The following is a 14,153-nucleotide window of genomic DNA, read 5'->3' as shown; positions in this document are numbered from 1 at the left end:
CTTAGTGTGTGTTCCAAAAAAAAAAAGGCATGGCAGGCATGTGCAAAAACTATAGGTTCCTGCTCACCAGGCATGGGCATGGCACCATTACGAATGCCTGCACATGTGGACTGGGGTGTGCTGTTCAAGGACACACATATGTATGTGTCACACGTGCAATTGCACATGCACACTTGTGTATGGCAATGTGTATGGGATGCACTTACTCAGACCCACCTTACCAAATGTGTGATGCTTTGTTCCCATTCCTCCCAAATCCTCATACCTGCAAATGAACATGGACAGACATTGCACCCCAATCTCACGTATACATGTGGTGTAATGTCCATGCAAATGTGGGCACACATTTATGTGGTTTAAGTGTCTTATTAAGGCATAGTAGGTTCACAGAAAAGTGTGTGAATCCTGAGTGCACAGCTCTGTGGATTTCACAAAGTGAACACATCATGTAACCAACACCCAGATCAGGAAACAACATCACCAGCCCCCAGAAGGCCCCTCCTGTCCTCTTCCAGTCCCTTCACCCCCAAGGATAACCACCATCCCCAACTCTCTCAACAGCACAGAGTAGTTTTGCCTATTTCTGAACTTTACATCCATAGAACCATTTTTAAGGCTTGACTTCTGCTCAACATTCCATTTCTGTGATCCGTCCATATTGTAGATTGATCCCTCTCCTTGTTCTGTGAGATTCGATTGGCTGGACATGCCACGATTTATTTCTGCTTTCTGTTGATAGGCACTCAGGGTGGTTTCTGGGTGGGGCTGTTACACGTGGCGCTCCGCCAACATTCTTGCACAGGTCTTGGTGGACATCTGGATGTTGGGTATTTTCCTGGGGAGGGATTGCTAACTCATAGGATATTGATAGAAAGAACTTGAATAGCTATGGCCTGATGGTTTTCCACTCCCACCAGCAGGCAAACATTTTTATATACACACTCTGTGTAGTTGTATCAGTGAAAGAACACATATCCCGAGCCACGCACTGACACACTGGAATCACGCCCGTTGTGCTTGATGTGCGCATGCGCATCCGCCACCGGCCCTCAGCTGCGCAAGCAGAGAACGAGCTGAGCTTACACGCCCCAGCGTGTCCTGACCTGTCACTGGGCGGGGCTTATACGAAGGCGGTGGCGCTGCTTTACGTGGGGTCCCTGCCTTACAGGATATCTATCAGTGGTGCGGCTCCAACAGCAACCGATTCGAGAGGCTGAAGGCCACGCAGGTGTCCAAAGGCATCCGGGACAACGAGCGGAGTGGCCGGGCCCGAGTGCACGTGTCTGAGGAGGGCGCTGAGCCTCAGGCGATGATCCAGGTACTGATGGCCGCATCCCAGGAGTGCAGGGTGGGGCCGAGCATGGAGACAGGATGCTCTACTTTCTTCCATTTAGTAGGCAGTGTTGAGTTGAATTAGCTTTCTGCTACTCTGGAACTTTTTAAGAAGTGGGGAAGAGCAGCTTCCCCGACAACTCCCAGACTCCCCTGAGAGGTGGGCTGGGCTCCACCGCCTGGTGTTGGCTGGGGTTGTGAGCCACACCAGCTAGGAGGGCCAGGTCCTTGGAAGGAGCTGAGGAAGAGGGTCTCGACCTCTCTTGGGGGCAAGCCTGGTACCAGAGTAAGGTCAGAAAAATACAACTGAGAGCCAGTCCTATCTTTTCTCTTCTGACCTTGCCTGGTAGCTTATGGCTCATTCCATCAGCTGTATGATGGTCAGCTGCTTTGCTTTGTGAACATGTCAAAAGTTAACCAGGAAAAGGAGGAGACCATGGACTCTGCTCCAAGCCACTTAGCTCCTGCTTGTCTGGGGGTGTTGGGTTCCAATTTTTAGGAAAAGCAGAAGGTGATTATGATGAGGAGGAGCCTGCACACCCCCACGGCTCAGGAGGGTTGGTATCTGGGTGGATGAGGCTAGCGGTAGCCGGAATAGAGAAGTGCAGATAGGCTCAGAAGTCACAGGTTCACATTCTGCCTGGCTGTGTCATGGCTGTGTGCATGTCACTCCATCTCTCTTTACTTCTGTTTCCTCTTCTGTGACGTGCGAGTGATAATCTATGCTTCCTAGTGAGGTGTGAGCATCAGTGGGATCCCTTAGAGGCATGGGAAGGAAGGTGTGCCCCGTAGCTGGAGTTGTCCTTAGAAGGCCTAGGAGGACATGGCAGAGTAAATACCTGCAGGGTCCTCCAGACCTGTGACAGGCTGGGTGACAGGCTGATGTGATTGCGCTCCTGACACAAGAGGCATGTGAAGAGATGCAGGATGTCTCTGGAGGAGTTTCCCCCCTGATTGGAGGGTTGCTGTGGGTGCGGGTGTGGTCCTTGCTTGCGGGGGGCGGGGGGCTCTGACAGGAGCCCAGGGCCCTCCCTTGGGGAGGAGGCTGCCAGGTGATCATGGCCACACTTTCTTCCATCTCTCCACGTCTGCAGGTGCTGGGCTCCAAGCCGACTCTGCCCGAGGGCACCGAGGACACAGCCAAGGAGGACGCGACCAACCGCAGGCTGGCCAAGCTCTACAAGGTGAGAGTCAGCACTCTGTCCCCTGAGGTCAGGACAAGCAGGCGGGGGGCCGGCCTTCCTGAGCTCCACTGTATGGGGCCTTGAGCTAAGCATGCTTGGGGTGTGCCGGGGGCTTGGCTTCTGCCTGTCTCCAGTGGACACCCACCCACCTCCTCCGCCTCCTGCACCAAGAACAAGAGAAAGCCACTGACTGCAGACACATCGGTGTCATGGTCATCCGCGGGGTCTTGGCATCGTGTGTCCTGTCTCTGGGACTGGGTTTCCTGGTCTGTGAAGTGGGGAGAAAGGCAGTAGAGTGAACTTCGCCGGGTTTCTGGGAGTCCACAGAGAAAACTGGCGAGAAAGTGTTTTAGGAAAGTTCTTGAGGAAATACAACAGAAATGGGCGTATGTTTGGAGGGCGGGGTTAGGGTTAATGGCTTTATTTAAAATTTCTTCCTTGTGATTTTTAAAACTGGAGTTGAGGCTGCTCTTGAGCGAAGGCACCCTGGCCTGGTGGCCGAGCTCTGGAGAAGGCGGCGTGTAGCTGTGACACTCCTGTTGTGCCCTGGGCACAGACTTTCATTACCTCCGAGGAAAAACCACAGCAGTGATTTTTATTTTGATAAAGTAGTACATGTTCACTGTAATCATAAAATTGTGAGCGATACTCAAAAATATAAAAAGATACAATATACAGAGGATGTATTGTAGAATTGTATACTTAGCCAATGTCACCCCAGTAAATTCAATAATAATTATGTATATAAAGAAAATAAGTTTGGCCCTGGCCGGTTTGGCTCAGCGGTTAGAGCGTCAGCCTGCGGTACACAGAGACCCGGGTTCGGTTCCCGCTAAGGGCACGTACCTCGGTTGCAGTTTGTCCCCGGCCCTGGTTGGTCGTGTGGGTGGCAGCCACTCGATGTGTCCCTTCACATCGATGTTTCTCTCTCTCTCTCTTCCTCTCTCTCCCACTCTATCTGTACAAAAAATGGAAAAATGTCCTCGGGTGAGGATAAAAAAAAAAGAAAAAAAAAAAAAAGAAAATAAGTTTGGTTTACGATAACCAGTACTATTAAACGTACTTTAATTACAAAAGTAACAATACTCAATTTTAAAAAATCGACCTCATCTGGCCAATGTAGCTCAGTGGTTGAACATCAACCCATGCGCCAAGAGGTTGCTGGTTTGATTCCCGGTAGGGGGCATGCAGGAGGCAGTTGATCAATGTTTCTCTCTCATCATTGTTTCTCTCTCATCATTGTTTCTCTCTCTCCCCCTTCCTCTCCCTCTAAAAAATCAATAAAAATATATATTTTTTAAAAATTGACCTCCCCTCTCCATGAGTAACCATGGTTAGTTGGTTACCATTCAGTGAAAAAAGTCTAGATTACATCTTTCTGCATCTAATTATATACTTTTCCATCTCTACTTGATATAAATGGATCTAAACTGTTCACGCTGTTCTGTGGCCTTCTTTTCCCTCCTCAATGTGGTCCTGCATATCCTGTACACGAGAGCCACACGTGGCCCTGTGGAACTGCACTGTGGGAGCATGAGCGTTTCAGCGTATCCCTAATGAACATTAGCGGATGTTTCCACCTTTTCCGGTGGCAAGCCGGCCCTCTGTGCACTTGTGGCAGTAGAACGAGTTCCCAGACATGGTCACAGGCTGAGCAGTGAGGCGCTGATGGAAAATACTGGTTCTGGAGTCAGACAGCCTGGGTTCGAATCCCAGGGCTGGTACTTTGTAGGTGGGCAGGTTACTTGCGCTCTCTGTGCCTTGGTTTCCGGGTGAATAAAATGGGGGTAGTGGTGGAACCGGCATAGGGTTGTGGCAAGGATGAAAGGAGTTCTGGAACTGTATAAGTCGTCCGTTATAGAAGTTGCTTCGAACAGTGCTGGCACATGCTGGTACTCAGTAAACACAGAAAGTGCATTATTTAAAGTTCTGATAGAGACTGTTACTAGACCGCGCTCTGGGAGGGCTCCCAAAGGACCCTCCCCAGGGGCTGAAAGTGTTTACCTGGAGTCTTGTCCACACCAGGTATTGTTAGTCTTCTGAATTTTGACTAGTATGGTACACTCTTTTTTATTGTTGTTGTTCTTAATCCTCACCCGAGGATATTTTTCCACTGAATTTCAGATAGAGTGGGAGAGAGAGAGAAACATTGATATGAAAGAGACGCATCGATTGGTTGCCTCTCGAATGACCTCAGCTGGGGCCAGGGATCAAACCTGCAACCCAGGTGACGTGCTCTTGACCAGGAATTAAACCTGATACCCATTGGTCCAAGGGCCTATGCTTTAACTGCTGAGCCAAACCGGCCAGGGCTAGTATGGTACACTTAAAAAAAAAAATCAGTGACATTTTTATTTTGGACTAGTGTTTAGGTTTTCAGAAAAACTGCAGATAGTCCAGAAGGTTCCCATATATCGTACATCCAGAATCTCCATAACCAGGTACATTTGTCAAAACATCGGTTCAATGCTATTATTAACTAAACTACAGCCTTTACTCAGATTTGCCCAATTTTTTATTCCAGATCCCAATCCAAACTACCACATTGCATTTAGATCTTTTCCTTTTATTTATTGTTTTTTTCCTGATGAGATCGACTGTCTTCTCAGCCAACTTTACAGTTCTTCTCCTATGCCGGCCTCATTCCTGCATTTTATCCCCCTGCCTTTCTGTGTGCTGTGTCCATGTCACACCTGTGTGTAGGTCACAGGCGTGGCCATGACAAAGCAGAAAAGGAGAAGGAAAACCTGAGTGTGCCTCAGAGCCCGAGGGCGCAAGTCCAGCTGTTACCCTGCCCTGTCGTCTGGGGTAGGGATTGGGATGCGGACCAACCCCTGTGTTGGCTTAGGGGTGCCCTCTGGGCAGGCCGAGGTGGTAGAAGTCACTCACATTCTGGGCTCCCCCCATCCCCTTAGGTCTCCAATGATGCGGGCACCATGTCAGTGTCCCTCGTGGCTGATGAGAACCCCTTCGCCCAGGGGGCCTTGAGGTCAGGCGACTGCTTCATCCTGGACCATGGCAAAGATGGGAAAATCTTTGTCTGGAAAGGTACTGGGGGCTGGGGAAGGGTTCTGCCCGGGCCTTGGGGGGAGCTCCTGCAGCCTTGCAGGCACGCAGGTGAAGAGGAAACATAGCGTGTGTGTTCCAGGCACCCCGAGGCAGGGGCCGGCTCAGTGGAAATCAGGAGTCTAGCTAAAGCCCTGGCTTTGAAATCGACTCTGTGTGGTCTTGGTACTTTAGTTGGCTCTCTGCGTCTCAGACTTCCTGTGTGGGTTAAAAACCAGTGCTTCCAAACACCAGTTCTCGGAGAAGTTAACTGGCATCCTTTAAAAAATATGTAAAAAAAAATATAGCTTTGTGCTCAAATAAGTTTATGGTCAACATTGGGTGAAATTATATGCTTGTTTATGCAGGACTTGTAAAGTACCTTTAACTTGCTAATGTGTTTGGGGCTTTTCTTGAAGGTGGTCTGGTTTCTGCTTGAGAAATGCTGCTCTAGGGGTCTGTGGACTGTCTTGGGTGCTGATTATGGGAGGGTCCTAGAAAACACAGGCTATTTCTGAGCAGATGCCTCAGCACTGTCCTCAGATTAGTCAGAGGAAAAGGACCGAAGGGGAGGGAGGCGGTGGGTGCACAGAGAATGGCAGCGAGAGTTGAACACTTGTGGCTACTGCCATCTTTTTCTTCGTCAATATTATCATCATCATTATCATTATTTTGGCTCCTCAGCCTTGGCGTTGAGAAGGCTGGGAACTGAGGTCTGGCATCAGCCGGCCAGGAGCTGTCCAGACATGGGGTACTCTCGGGGTTGGAGTGGGAGGAGGCCCCCTCCAGTGGAAGGAGGGGAGAGGAGGGGCCCGAGTGTGTGGCAGGCAGGCTGCAGAGTCGATGGGGCAGGTACAGCTTTGCCGCTTGCTGAGTGGCTGTGGTCACATCTCTTAACCTCTCTGACACTGGTTTCGTTATATGTAAATGGGGACAAAATAATAATGATCTTTATCACAGAGTGTAATTATGTGGATTAAATGAAAATACCTATGTATAGTCCTGAGCACAAAATACATGCACAGTAAATTGTCCAAGATGGTGGCTGTGGTTGCTGCCATTAGCCAGGACCCCCCGCTGGATGGCAGGGACTCTAGGAATGGTCATTTCTGGGGGTCTCTGACCTTGGCTGCCCATCATCTAAGAAGAGTAAGGGGGGATCTGTCGGCTACTTTCTCTGGAGCATTGGATCTTAGGGCGCAGCACTGACCCCAGGCCCCCCATCGCCCATCTGCCGATAGGTAGGCAGGCCAACACGGAGGAGAGGAAGGCTGCCCTCAAAACGGCCTCTGACTTCATCTCCAAGATGGGCTACCCCAGGCAGACCCAGGTGAGTGCGGGCACAGGCAGGAGAGAGGGCGGGTTCAGTTTGGGTGAGAAAGGCCAGGGTGGACTGGGAGTCTGAGGCTCCCAAGGACCCCTGCTGGGTGGTCCCTATCCTAGGGGCCCCAGCCCAGCCGCATCCTGCTCTTCCCTGGCCTCTTCCAGGTCTCTGTCCTTCCTGAGGGCGGTGAGACCCCCCTGTTCAAGCAGTTCTTCAAGAACTGGCGGGACCCAGACCAGACGGATGGCCCAGGCTTGAACTATCTCTCCAGCCACATCGCCAACGTGGAGAGGGTGCCCTTCGACGCCGCCACTCTGCACACTTCCACTGCCATGGCTGCCCAGCACGGCATGGACGACGACGGCACAGGCCAGAAGCAGGTGACTGCGGGGCTGGGTGGGCGTGTCCAGGCCCCTCCCTCGCTCCCTCCTGGCGCATCTGGCTTATGCCTGGCCTCCTGCTTCCCGGTGGACTTTTCTCTATGGAGTTTTGACCAGTTATGGTGGATGAGATACTTTAGTCTTAATTCTTACAACCAGCATACTCTAAGCACCTACCATGTACCGGGCCCTGTGCCAAGCGTCTCAGCACCTGCCCGAGAGGAGTGCCTGGTCTGGGAGGGGAGGTGACCATAGCCGCAGCTGATTGCCCAGACCTGTGTGGCCAGTGCAGGGTTTAGGAGAAAGGACAGTGAGGGAGGGTGGCCGGGGCAGTCCTCAGATGGTGACTTGGGTTGGGTCTCAGAGTACGAGTAGGAATTTGCTGCCAGAGGAGCCGTGGGCCTTACAGGCAGGCACTGGCCTGGAGCCGGTACTGAGGGCATCCTCAGGGGGGACCTTGAGTGCCCTGTCCAAGGGTGCGGACTTACTCATGTGACTCGTGGGTGCTAGTGGTACAAGCAGCAACGGGACAGGCTCAGTGCTGCGCTTTCGAAACTCTGTGAAAGTGGGTTAGAGGCAGGAAGATGAAGGTAGAGGCCTCATGAAGAGATTAACAGTGTAGGGAAGACAAGGTGACCTTGAGACCAGGAAGGTCACAGTGAAGACAGAAAAGCGGGGCGGGGGGGTGGGGTTCAGAGATGTTTATGAGGGAGAACCTGCTTCCGGCAAACAGATTCTGTTACACGTGATAGAAATAGTAAAAGAGGTTAATTTCTATTTATTTTCATTTGTGTCATTGGTATTATCACTCACTCGTTCGTTACTTGAGTGGGAGGGGAGGCTCAGTGACATATTCAGAGTAGGGCAGTGTGGCAGCCCTGGCAGCCTGGACTTGTGACTTTGGGCAAGTTGCTTAACCTCTCTGAGCTTCACTTTTTTCACCTGTAAAATGAGGTTTAGTCCCATTCCATCACCTTCAAGAATTTTCCAGGTCCAGAGATTCTGGGCTTCTGTTTCTGGGACTTCAAGGGCTCAGTGCCTATGCAGTACCACCAGGTGGCGCCGCAGGGCCTCGTGACCACGGGGGAAACCCTGTCACCCGAGCCCTGAAAAGAGATCTGCCCCCAGGGATCATCCTGAGGTCACCTCGTGATGGCCCTGCCTCCGGGGGTGATCTCTAACATCCGCACAGTTCAATAATGGTACAGATGATGGTAATGGTAGTAATAACAACAGCAAAAATTCTAATCATAAGAGTAGCTGCCACCTACAGAGCTATCACCCTGTGCCAGGCTCTGTGCTCTACTTTCATGAATAAACTCACTTGATCCTCACAACAACTTCCCCAGACAGGTACTCTTATTACTCCCATTTTTCAGATGAGGAGACTGAGGTTCGTAGAGTTTAAGCAGTTGTCCCAGGTCACACCGCGTCCAAGCGGGTGGAGGCTGATTTGGATCTGGGTTGTATGTTGGGTTGTGCCCTCGGCCCTCAGTGTGTTACGCTCACTAAAAGCACATCCTTTCTGCCGCCATGCGACCACCAAGCCCGGGCTGACCCCTCTGAGGAGGAAGTATGGGGTGGGCAGGGGTGCAGTAAAAGGATTCGGAGCAGGACACCTGGGTCTGAATCCAAGTAGCTCTGTGATTTGGGTAAATTATTGAAGTTGTCTGACCCAGGTGGAGTCACCTATGAAAAACTTGTCCCGTGTCCAGACGACTGTGTGGTGTCCCAGGTGGCCTGAATTGGGGGGTGGGGTGCCGCAGCGTGTTGAGTCCAGCTTTGCTCTGGCAGATCTGGAGAATCGAAGGCTCCGACAAAGTGCCCGTGGACCCCGCCACGTATGGGCAGTTCTACGGTGGTGACAGCTACATCATCCTATACAACTACCGTCACGGTGGCCGCCAGGGACAGATCATCTACAACTGGTGAGGGTCTGGGGTGGCATGTGGGAGGCACTGAAGGTGGGGGTGAACAGGGCTGAAGGATGTGTCTGAGGGTGTGGGGGCCTGCAATGGGACAGCACTTTGCTGGGGAAGGCCCTTATCCAAAGAGCAATGCCACTTGTCTTATTTCCTGAAAGGACTTTTAAATGATTATAAGAACATTCCATGGCCATTGTCAGAGATGTGATGAAGAGAGATGGAACAGGGAGGGACACCCCAACAGAAACTCTTTCCCACAATTCTGCTCTCAGAACTGTGCACACAAGTGTTTATCTTCCCATATGTTTTCTAATGAGAAATTATTTTTAATCCTTTAAAAGTAGATAATACATTTATGTAGTTCAGAAAATCAAGACAGAATCAAAAGTGTGCATTTAGCCCTGGCCGGTTTGGCTCAGCGGTTAGAGCGTTAGCTCGCGGTCCTGAGAGACCCGGGTTCAGTTCCCGCTAAGGGCACGTACCTCGGTTGCAGTTTGTTCCCAGCCCTGGTTGGGTCGTGTGAGTGGCAGCCACTCAATGTGTCCCTTTCATGTCGATGTTTCTCTCTCTCTCTCTCTCCCTTCCACTCTATCTAAACAACAAAATAGAAAAGTGTCCTCAGGTGAGGATAAAAAAAAAAAAAAAAGTATATATTTAGAAATCTTGTTCCCACTCCTGTTCTCCAACCCCACTCTTCCGTGGTAATCACTTTTATTAGCTTTTTGTACCTTCTTCCTGTCATTCTTTGTACAGACACAAGCAACTATATTCCTCGTTCTCTCCCTTCCTTACACAAAAGAGAGCTCACTTTGTATATTGTCCTGAACTTGGCTTTTCTCACTTATCCTTCCTGGAGATCAATCTGTGTTGGTGAGCTCTTTTTCTTTCTTTCTTTCTTTAAATATGTTTTTATTGATTTTTTAATAGAGAGAGGAAGGGAGATAGAAACATTGATGTGAGAGAGAAACATCCATTGGCTGCCTCCTGCATGCCCCCCACTGGGGATCAAGCCTGCAACCCAGGCATGTGCCCTGACCGGGAATTGAACTGGGACCTCTCAGTCCATGGGACAATGCTCAATCCACTGAGCCACACTGGCTGGGCTCCTTGCTCTTTTTCACAGCTGCATAATATTCCATGGTGTCGCTGAACTATATTTTAACATGTTCCCTGCTGATGCACACTTGGATTGATTCCAGTCTGATGCTATGACCAGTCTTATGCTATGTGGTTGGTCTTCAGAGAACCCCTTGCCCTCTCTGGTGTCAGTTTGATTACCTTTAATCTGAGATTTGTGGGTTTTCCTGGCCTAGGCCCAAGGCGAGACTCAGGACTCTGTGTGAACCTCGGTACTGAGTATCACTTCCTCTTCCAGGCAAGGCGCCCAATCCACCCAAGACGAGGTCGCTGCGTCCGCCATCCTGACCGCCCAGCTGGATGAGGAGCTAGGAGGTACCCCTGTCCAGGTGAGCCCAGTCCACTGCCTCTCTGGTCACATTCTGGGCCTTGTCCATCTCTTCGCTCATCTGCCTCACTGTTTATCCATCCATCCATCTATCCACCCATCTGTCCAACCAAGATTTAGGAGGGCTTCTACGTGCCCAGCACTGCGCCTGCTGCCACGGACACACACACCTGCCCCTGCCTGAATGGGGCTTCCAGTCTAGGGGGCGGAAAGACATTCAACAGACGTGCACACAGGCGGGTCTTCACCTGTGGGCAGCCATGGGCAAGTCACTTGGCCTCTCTATACTTCTGTGTCCCCAGACGGGGGATAATAGCCGCACCTTTCTGATAGGAGTGCCGTGTGGGTGAAGAGTGATGTTTGTAAAACAGCTAGAGCCATGCCTGGCCCATAGTAGGCCTCTTATATGTGCGTGTTACGTATAAGGATGTAGATCCCAGGGAGGATCTAATTGGATTAGAAGACCCCCACCCTGGGCCTCCTGAGGAAGGGACTGTTCAGCTGGGGCCTACTGAGTGAGGAAGGGTTCGCCAGGTGAAGCTAGAAGGGAAGCACATTCTGGGCTGAGGGACAAGGAAACGCAAACGCCCAGAGGTGGCAGGGGACACCGGGTATTGGAACGATAGGCGTCTGGAGAGAGGCTCAGAGAACCCAGAAGCCATGGTGAGGATGTTGACCTGGATCCTGAGAGCAGGGGGATGTTGTTGGAGGATAAATCTGCTGCGAGGTGATTTAGGGTCTGAAAGGTGCTCTGGCTGCAGTGGGGGCCCTGGCGGCTGCAGTGGGGCCCTGGCGGCCGCAGAGCCAGGTTGGGAGGATGAGGAGGAAGGAGACAGAATCCTTCCTGTATCCTTCGCTTGGGGTGGGCGGGCTCTCAGTTCAGATCCAAGGTCGGCGCCCTGAACTTTGTAACAGTGGTGTCCTCTGGGTGCCGGGCACCCCGTGGGTTAATGGCTGTCTTAGCTCGTTTAATCCCAACAACAGCCTTGGGCGTAGCATTCTGGGAGGCCGAGGCACATGCCCACATTCTCACCATCGGAGTGGCGCCGAGATCCCAGCTCTAACCCCGAGTGGTGGTCACACTGGGACGTGAACACAGTACTCCCGACACACCCATGAGCTTTCCTCTTAGATCTAGCTTGCGGGGCCACAGCTGGGACCTGGGTGGGCACACGGGCGGAGCAGATGTGATCTCTCTTGGCATTTACCTGCAGCCTGCACCTGGGGTGCACTGGTTGTGCGGGAGGCGTCTCTCCAGATCTGGAAGGTTCTGTTCTTACCACTTCACTGGCTCTCGTGCCTGGAGCTGACATCATCATCCTGGAAATGTGTCTGCGAACAGTTCCCGTGCTTCCATTTAAGGGAATATTTGCAAACATGGGCTCTCTTGCTTCTTGGACTAGATTCAGGGTCAGCAAGGCAGGTCCTCTAGGAATGGGAGAACGACTGAGGCAGTGCCCGGGGGACTCCAGGTCATATGGCATCTCCAGTTTTCCTGGAACTCCCCTTTCCCTGCTCCCTGCCCAGCCCGCGTGCTGCAGGGTCAGCTACACACACACACACACACACACACACACACACACACGCGTGATGGCCTCATCCGGGAGGTTGGCCTGGGCCATGTTGGCCAGGGAGGGAAGGTGGGCTGGGTGCTACACAGAAGGACTGACACCCCCACTTCCCTGACTTGCTCTCTTGTCTTCCTGCTAGAGCCGAGTGGTCCAAGGCAAGGAGCCCGCCCACCTCATGAGCCTGTTTGGTGGGAAACCCATGATCATCTATAAGGGTGGCACCTCCCGCGAGGGCGGGCAGACGGCACCTGCCAGTACCCGCCTCTTCCAGGTCCGGTCCAGCAGCTCTGGAGCCACCCGAGCTGTTGAGGTAACTGACACCCAAGACCTGGACCCCAGAAGGGCGTAGCCTCCCAGAAACTTCTGAGGCTTGATGGGCAGATCTCTGGGCACAGGTTGGGTGGGGTTGGGTAAGGGGTTAAGAAGTAGCTTTTGTTCTTTCCTATCCTGGCAGCAGGATTGTATGTGTTAGACTTCCCCTTGTTCCAAAGATGCCCAGTGCCCCTTGCATATCCTCCATAACAGGGAGCTCACTACCCACAGGTAGTTCAGTCTTCACAATCTGGCCTCTGCTCCCGATTACATTTCAGTTGGCTACTATCCCTTTCGTGGTGGAAGGTGCACACCTGAACATAATCCTGCAGGATGGTCTGAGCAGCCTAGAGGAGAATGGGACTCTCACCTCCTTTATTATGGGCACTCAACTTCTGTTAATGCAGCCCAGAATTCTAGAATCACCTCGGCTAGCCACAGGAGTCAACTAAGTCCCAAGTCTGTGCCCTCAGCTGGGATGGGGTGTGCTGGTCCAAGTCCCCACCTAGGATGGTCCTGCTGCAGTGTCTCCTGGGCTGAGAGAAGGGGGCTGAGGGCATTTTGTCTGGTTTCCTATTAATCAAGCACTGTCCTCCCAGATAATGCCTAAGGCTGGTGCACTGAACTCCAACGATGCCTTTGTCCTGAAAACCCCCTCGGCTGCCTACCTATGGGTGGGTACAGGAGCCAGCGAGGCGGAGAAGACAGGGGCCCAGGAACTGCTCAGGGTGCTGCGGGCCCAACCTCTGCAGGTGGCAGAAGGCAGTGAGCCAGGTAGGAAGGCACGAGGGGCAGAGGAGCCTACTGCTCTCTGGACTGTAGGTGCCAGGTTTTCCTACCTTTCTCCTCTTTGAGGGGCTCTATATCCTCACCCCTCCTCAGTGCCTGTCTCCTAAAGTGTGATGAAAATGAGAGCCACGGTGAGTGAGAGAGAGGCCTCCAGGAGTTAGAGAAAGGAGAGCTCAGTGTGGGCTGGGGCAGTCAGGGAAGGCTGCTGGAGGAGGTGGTCATTTGCTAGGAGCCTTGGCAGACCCTAGGCAGGAGTAACAGCCTTGCAGGGCCAGCAGTCTCTCCTAATCTTTAGACTCTCTGTGCACGGGCCTCCTCTGTTTCCACATACAGGTCGGGGGCACCTGTCTGCTCTTCCCTTTAGGCCCACTCCCTCCTGCTTGGGGCTTTGTGGACCCCGGAAAGAGCAGCATGTCCAGTGGAACCGTCTGAAAGGGTGGACCTGCTCTTTATCTGCCAGAGCCAATCTGGCGGCCACTAGTCACCTGTGGCGAATGAGCCCTTGAAATATCACTGGTGGGAATTAGTGAGAATGAGGAACTCTGTTTTGCACTGTATTTAATTTTAATGAATTTAAAATGTAAGTAGTCACCCGTGGACAGAGCAGTATGGGCAGACTGGGGACCAGAGTCTGGAAAGATCTGCATCCTGGCTTTACCACTCGAGTACCAGCTGTGTGGTGTTGAGTGGTTGCTGAACCTCTCTGAGCCCCAAGCAGCTCATTTGTTGAGTGGGGATAATTGTCCCCACCCTGCAGCGCTGTCATCAGCCTCAGTCCAGAGGCAGTCCTGGCTGTGCGGCTGCCGCTGAGTCTGCCCTGTCCGGG

At 52.1% G+C, this 14,153-nt stretch overlaps 1 protein-coding gene across 5 annotated transcripts in view; it reads left to right on the top strand.

Annotated features, from left to right (window-relative positions):
* GSN (gelsolin) overlaps positions 1–14,153 on the top strand; it is a 60,490-nt gene that overhangs the window by 42,375 nt on the left and 3,962 nt on the right. For all 5 annotated transcript variants that reach the window (XM_036260655.1, XM_036260653.1, XM_036260656.1 and 2 more), the window contains 9 exons: positions 1,169–1,318; positions 2,427–2,516; positions 5,432–5,564; positions 6,803–6,891; positions 7,050–7,265; positions 9,060–9,193; positions 10,566–10,656; positions 12,366–12,536; positions 13,138–13,312. In XM_036260655.1, coding sequence (XP_036116548.1) covers positions 1,169–1,318; positions 2,427–2,516; positions 5,432–5,564; positions 6,803–6,891; positions 7,050–7,265; positions 9,060–9,193; positions 10,566–10,656; positions 12,366–12,536; positions 13,138–13,312 — 1,249 coding nt within the window. The remainder of the gene's footprint in view (positions 1–1,168; positions 1,319–2,426; positions 2,517–5,431; positions 5,565–6,802; positions 6,892–7,049; positions 7,266–9,059; positions 9,194–10,565; positions 10,657–12,365; positions 12,537–13,137; positions 13,313–14,153) is intronic.

This window comes from Molossus molossus, unplaced genomic scaffold (genome assembly GCF_014108415.1).
Source record: "Molossus molossus isolate mMolMol1 unplaced genomic scaffold, mMolMol1.p scaffold_m16_p_14, whole genome shotgun sequence".
NCBI lineage: Eukaryota > Metazoa > Chordata > Mammalia > Chiroptera > Molossidae > Molossus > Molossus molossus.
Note: the sequence above shows the minus strand (reverse complement) of the source record. Positions and strands in the feature narration are given on the sequence as shown.